The sequence below is a fragment of the Solanum lycopersicum genome, chromosome 2 (assembly GCF_036512215.1).
Source record: "Solanum lycopersicum chromosome 2, SLM_r2.1".
Lineage (NCBI taxonomy): Eukaryota > Viridiplantae > Streptophyta > Magnoliopsida > Solanales > Solanaceae > Solanum > Solanum lycopersicum.
This window is the reverse complement of record NC_090801.1, coordinates 53,588,458-53,595,549: the sequence shown is the minus strand read 5'-3', so window position 1 is coordinate 53,595,549 and position 7,092 is coordinate 53,588,458. Positions and strand designations below refer to the sequence as shown.

The 7,092-nt window shown below is 29.5% G+C and overlaps 1 protein-coding gene across 1 annotated transcript; it reads right to left on the bottom strand.

The window, feature by feature from the left end:
• Window positions 1–2,553: 2,553 nt before the first annotated feature.
• LOC101268642 (uncharacterized protein At5g19025) lies at window positions 2,554–3,619 on the bottom strand. The gene has a single exon (XM_004233316.5). It carries the CDS (start codon window positions 3,330–3,332, stop codon window positions 2,679–2,681), a length of 654 nt encoding a protein of 217 aa, XP_004233364.2. The 5' UTR covers window positions 3,333–3,619; the 3' UTR covers window positions 2,554–2,678.
• Between the last annotated feature and the right edge of the window lie 3,473 nt (window positions 3,620–7,092).

Below are 7,092 nucleotides of genomic sequence, written 5' to 3'. Positions count from 1 at the left end.
TAGTATCATCTTCAACTTCATCATCAACATTGCTTTTCGGTGGTACATATCCACAATTTCTTCTATGTTCCGGAGCTCTTAACATGTTTCACTTTCACCAGGATAATCCAGCAGGTTATTGACAACCATTTTATTGTGTTAAATGAGATCATTAATCAATGACCTCAAGTTTCATAAATGACGTTTTCACAAGTAGGTTCATTCAAATTATCATAAATTGCATCCCCCAAACGAATTTTACAGTGTCAAAAATAATTTGTTATTATCTTTTCCCGAACATTTTTTGTCCAAACAGAGATTGCGAATTGATAGCAGCCAAAACATTAATCTTTACTGGATCAGTTTGTCTCCCTTCTTTTAATGTCCTACGATAAAATTTGTTCGATAATATATAGTGAGAACTCTTATTCTCCTAACATCACAAGGTTCAAATTAGTAATATACAATGATATTGATGTATTCGTTATATTTTACATATAAGTTTTTTTTATGTGAAATCAATAAATATGATACATAAACTAGTACGATAGAAATGACCATATAAGTTTTTTTACGTATAAGTTTTTTTATGTGAAATGACCATATATCTTTTTTCACCGAAGAAAGTGAAAAAATTAATTTTCATTTAATTTTTTAAATATGTTTTTTAGAAAAAAAAATATAATCCTCCTCACACATAAAATGTTTTGACTTTTTCTTTTTGTTTCAATGACTAATTTAAAGTTATTATTTTGATGAGCAAATTTATTTATGTTTCATTAATTTTCTTGTAAAATTTATCATAGATGATCCATTTTTTTCAAATACAAAAACTAAATAATAATATAGTTGAAAAAATAATTGTATATTATAATATAGCTTCTCTTTATACTAAGTAAGGAACGAAAAAATAATAAAATAAAAATAAGGAATTGAAATAATGAAAATCAAAGATGTCAAAAAATAATTTTTGTATGAAAAATTAAAATATACCTTGAACTTTGTTATAACTTCATGTATACACCTACATAATTTTTTTTAAAAAAATCAAAAGTCAAAAATATAAAGTTAAAATTATTTTTTCACTTCCTTAAGGGTATAAGCTCATTTTGTAACGGTAGAGGTATATACGATCCGTACTTTCATAACAAAGAACATATCAGCTTCAAATGACAAAGTTGAGCTAGTAAATCAGACTTTTTTTCCTTTTCACTATATAATCAACAGAATTGTTCTAAAAGCATTTTTATATAATCTAGACAAATATTATTGGAGACGAAGGTGGTGGCGGAATGGGGCTACGAAGGTAGGTGATGTGTGTTAGAACGGTGAGGAGAACACAATCAATATTTAGGGTAAACTACCAAGCATTTCTTCATGTGCCGTAAAATTTCTCGCTTTGAACTGTAGCAAACACTGCAGCTTTTAACATGCTTGAAAAACATTTTTCTCCGTACCGAACGCACAGGGTAACGTAGTAAATTACAATCAAGCTAGCCAAGATGGAATCCTCAACAAAGGCATGAGAGGTACTCACAAGTGAAGGTGAATCCAGAATCTAGAAAAAAATGCAGTCAAATAAGTGTAATCTTACTATATGTATTGTTTTCTTTTCTGCTATGTTTTTGCATATGTGACAGGTTAAACTGAACCTGCAGAACCCACCCTAGATATGGCTCATAAGACAAGCAATTAGCTGATATGTATTGATTATCCCAAGATTAAAGCAATTATCACACAAGTGTTGATCATATTGGACCATCCAAAGTTCTGACACTTTCCAGTGCAGATTAAGCAACACCAAGATCAAGTTAAGTAGTTAATGGTCCATTGCAGTGATGGTAAAGTGAATTATTTAGCAGAAAAAGTGCTGAAGACGATATGCAATCTCAATCGATACCCCATATGAATTCTGTTACTGTAACCTTTTAAGAAACTATGTTCCCTAATCATATTTTTAAGTAAAGTTTCGAACATGATCCCGTTCTCAGAAACTGAGAAAGGGAAAGGAGAAACAACAAAGAAAATTTACCATGAAAGATACTGCTAAAGAATCAAACAGAGTGCACAAAGGCCAGCCTTCGTATTCACATAATTGAACAGTGAAGTATCAAAGTACACCAGCCATACACTAATCGAAGTAATCCCTAGGAAAGTCCAGACTGAAGAACCTTACATATTATAGGATGACTATGCTGAGCAGTTTAAAAACATTCGTTTCATTGAAAACACGAGTTAAAAGTTCTAGACTATTTTGCGAACATATCAGATCAAGAATGAAGTGCACGAATATACTGAAACATCTCAAGAAAGAAGCATACCTTGGTGTCTAGTTGCTGCAATTTGAAGTCTCGCGTTTTTTCTTAGCCAGGATCATAACCACAAATGTACCATAAAAGGTCTAACAATCAAAATTCGGATAATGAAACACAGTATAAGATTGGGAAAAGATTGATACTGGAGCCTGAAGACATAAAGTGCAGTTAAACTAATAACACATATAAAGCAACTACCACTACTACAGTAGTGACATAATTAAAATCTAAAAAGCTAGCAAGTGAAATGATTCCAATATACAAATATAAATTCATTAGATTTATTTCAATAAGCTTATTGTAGGAAACAGTATCTTCTTATAATATATGATCATTAGGCCTGCTTCAGTATAAAATATGTTTTACAGATTAACAACATTACTCCTATTTCTTAACCTTTCGAGTCTTTTTGGGTCCAGGCACTTCCATTGTACCTACAGAGCATCCACATCTCCCTCGAAATATCAGTACAGCTCTTCCATTAGGAGGTGCCATCCTTTTAAGCTCAGCTTCCAATTCTTTATGATGATCGCGAGGTAACTCGAATAATCCCTTCTTATTAACTCCATCTTTTGCTGCTATAAGATTTGAGTTCTTAACACAATCTTCTGTCTCTAATTGAATATCAAATTCAGCAGCTTTCTTAAGCCCACGACAACCTGCTTTCCCACATCTCCTGCCAGTACATACAGCAACTGCACAAAGAGCTATTCCAGCAAATAAAATACTAAGTCCTAAACAGATGTATAAACCTGGAGCTTCAAAAATCTCTTCTTTCAATTCAGAACTGATCAATCTGAAAAATTCAACAACTTTATTCACCAAAAGATTAACAGAAGGATACAGCAAAACCCCACAAGCACCAATCACTGCAATCAAAATCATTACATCAATCAAAGCATAACGAGATTGCTGACAACCAGAATGATTAGGCATGTTCTTTTTCTTTTGGATTTGATTGATTTTCCCCAATTGATGGGATTTAGCCACTGTTATTTCTTGGTCAACTGGCAGTAGAGAACTTTCACAACAGACCATTTGGGGGTTAAATCAAGAAACTGGAAAAAAAATCCAATCTTTTAACTGAAATCAACACAAAATTACACAATCCAGATCAACCCATTCAGTGAAAACTCATGTATTTCAAGATTTAGGAAGAAAAAAGACTGAATTTTTTTACAGTTACCGAAAGGATACGGTGCTTTAGGGGTAGCAGAGACGGCAAGGAAGATTTTTAATAAGTCAATAGTGAAACCAAATTTAGCACAAAGCGTGTAAGTTTACTTCGTATGGAAGGGTTCATTTCTTGTATTGAACAATAACTACACGCCATGGATTTTATTTTTATTTATTTATTTATTTTTCATATCTATTTGGGCTAAATGGGCTAATTTTGGTCCCACACTTTTACAAAAAAAGCCCAGATTTTACTTAATTTGGATCCTTTTGGAAAAAGAGATTTTTGAAAAGCTCTTTTTCAAAAAACAAAAAAAAAACAAAGTTTTATTCATTACCAAAATTGAAAAAAGAAATGTTTAAATGCTTGACTTTTTCAAACTTACCGTTTGTGCAAATTTGAAGTTGAAGTGGGACTAACAAAATTACAAGAAAATTATAAAATGACTAAAATACCTTCAGTTACAAATATGGCTCGTAAGTTGGGTAGTAAAGTAATGTTTTGTGCAAAAGAAAAAAAAAGAAGAAGTTGATTACATATTTTAATTTCAAATATAGAAATTTTGTTTGTTAATTTTTAATTGGAAATATTGTGTAGTTTTAAGAAATTTTAATACATGATATTAATTAATTAATTAGCTGATAAAACAAAATATATATTTGCAAGGGTGACTCGACAATGTTAAAAAAAAGATACGTGTCTTAGGCCCCAAATTTAAGGGGCCTCATTTTTTTTTATAATAATAGGTTATGAGTTATTGTTTTCTAACAAATATTGAATTTAAATGAAGGGATTATTAGAAGAAATTTTACATAGTCTGAGTATTATATCTTATGAAAAATAATTTAAAATAAGAATGATTATTATGAGGTGAAAATTAAAAAAAATAAATTATATAAAAGTTACTAACAATTTAAGTTTGAATTAAATGGAGAAAAAAATTGAATAGTGCTTTTGTTTTACTTGATTTGGTATTTAGAAAAATATCGACTACACTAGGATTGGTTTCATACCGTTAATAGGGTTTTCTTATAAGTTCTCATAATTTTTATTTTTTAACATTATTATTTCAATTTTTACTTAGAATTTTAAACGATCCAATAAATTAAAGATTATAGTCCACAATAGTAGTAACTCTAATAAAACTCAAATTAGAACCAAATCAATACTAAAACTAACAAAAAAGAAATGATTCTAACACTCACCATGACAATAATGTTAAATATTTGTTCTTTAATTTATTGAAAATACGCATTTAGTCATGTACTTAATACTTGTCCGACTTATTTTAACATGATTTAGTACTTTAAAATTATGATCATTATATTATGACTTATTTGCAATATTTGTTTTATGCGATTTCATTATTATTTTTTATAAAATATTTTAGAGTCATCACTTGTATAATATATTGTGTTATTTTCTTAAAAAACACTTTTTATAGTTGTATATCGTTAGAACAAAATAAATATTTAAGGCACGAATTGATTATACAATTTATATAAAATATTTTACCATTAAAATCCAAAGATCCGAAAAATCCTAAAATAAAATAAAATAAACTACTGTTGATAAATCCAAAATTAATTTAATTTAGCTTATAAATTTAAAAATTCTAACACAAATGTAGATTAATTTGTACAGTGATCCAGATAAGTGGTTAACGCTATAAATAACAGTCCATAAGGTTTGTCACTAATCGAGAGTTCTACCATATCCATAAATTATTCATACGACTTAACATTATCATTTTTTTTTGTACATGTCCTCTTGTTTTATCTTTGTGATACTGCAATTCTATGGAGACAAAAGATTACAATATGAACATCTTAGCTAGGTGTGCATAATAATGCATATGGTACTAGTGATTCAAAGTTACGTATCATATTATATTTGGGATAATGCATAAGTACCTCCTCAACCTATGTCCGAAATCTCAGAAACACACTTATACTATATTAAGATACTATTATTCCTAAACTTATTTTATTAATTTTCTATTCTTTTCGGCATACGTGACACTATCTTGTGGGACCAACGTTGGTTGATTTTTTTCCAAACTAGTGCCACGTTGGCCAAAAAAGAGTAGAAAATTACTTATAAAATAAGTTCAGGGGTAATAAGACCTTAATATAGTATAAATGTGTCTCTGGAAGTTCAAGCATAGATTGAGGGTGCTTACGCATTTCCCCTATATATATATATATATATATATATATATATATATATATATATATATATATATATATATATATGCATATGCGGTAGAGCATTTTGAAACATTTAATAACTCTTTTGATACATTCTTCATTTTAGAATGGGGAGGATATGACATTACGACCTTTGTCAAATCTCAATTTTCATTTTGATCTAGCATTTTAATAAATTAAAATCATAGTCAGTACTTTTAGCTCAATCGATGGTATACCCTCTCACAAATAAGATTTATTCTTGAAAATATCTTTTGACGGTACGAATTCGTAGTAACTAAGACAAAAAAATTAAAACGAAGGTTCGTTGTTACGCCTTTGACAAATCGAAAGTGATCACTAAGACCTAAGATATGATAATTGCCTCTGTCGGTACCAAAAGTGATAATAAGAAGTTGAAAATATGGTACTGAAAGTGTGTTTTAATACTATCTAGTACGAAATTTTTTATTTTGTATGAGGTATGTCAAATCATACTTGTATGACTAAATGGGATGGGACCCATCTGCCAAGTGACAAGTGACATCTATTAAGTCGAAAGAAGTCTTTTAAGAACTTAATAAATGTCACTTGTCACTTGAAAAATGAATCTCATCCCATTTATTAATTAAATAATGCCTCATACAAGTATAATTTGACATACCTCATACAAAATAAAAAATTTCATCAAATATAACATAAGCATAACATCATAACACTTTTTCCACATCTTAGTTAAAATCACAATTAACCATTCATTGTAGCTTAAAGAGATGACAAACTCACTTCATACCTATGACATCAATATCAGAATCAAGAGGTTTTTCATCACCTGCCAAGGTTGGTCCTATACAAATTCAAAGCATAGAAAGGTGACATAACACTACATACTAGAAGCACGTATTCACAGTTGCATTTTTCACAAACTTGTAAATTGTATTCTAACAACCAGAGACCAAATATTAATATTTTTTATTTCTCTAAAAAAAAAAAGGAAAAAGAATGTGGGAGGTAATAAGCACTTACATGCTCTGAATTGAAATGTTCATATTTCATCAATTTGTAACAATCAGCCCTAATATGACCCTTCATATTTGTAACAACCCGTGTAGTCGGTTTGGGCTCTAGAAATTTTTATGTTAGAAAATACTTCCTGATAGATTTAAGTGGGTATTTTGGACTATTCATAATTATAATTATGAAATTAGTGGGGTAGTTTTACTAATTTATTTAGTTAATAGTTAAGAAATAATATTATAATTAATAGTGGGTCACTTTTATCACTAATATAATTATATGAGTATAGTAATTAGGGTAACAAATAATCTGTAGAACAAAAGAAAAGAGGAAAAAAAGAAGAACAGTGCGAAAGACGGCTTACCTGTGCAGCTACATTAAAGATTAAGCGTGGATTCGTTTAGCGGTAAGTTTC

Excerpts from the sequence above, each read along its gene's own strand:
- LOC101268642 (XM_004233316.5), bottom strand. The coding sequence starts at position 3,332 with ATGGTCTGTTGTGAAAGTTCTCTACTGCCAGTTGACCAAGAAATAACA.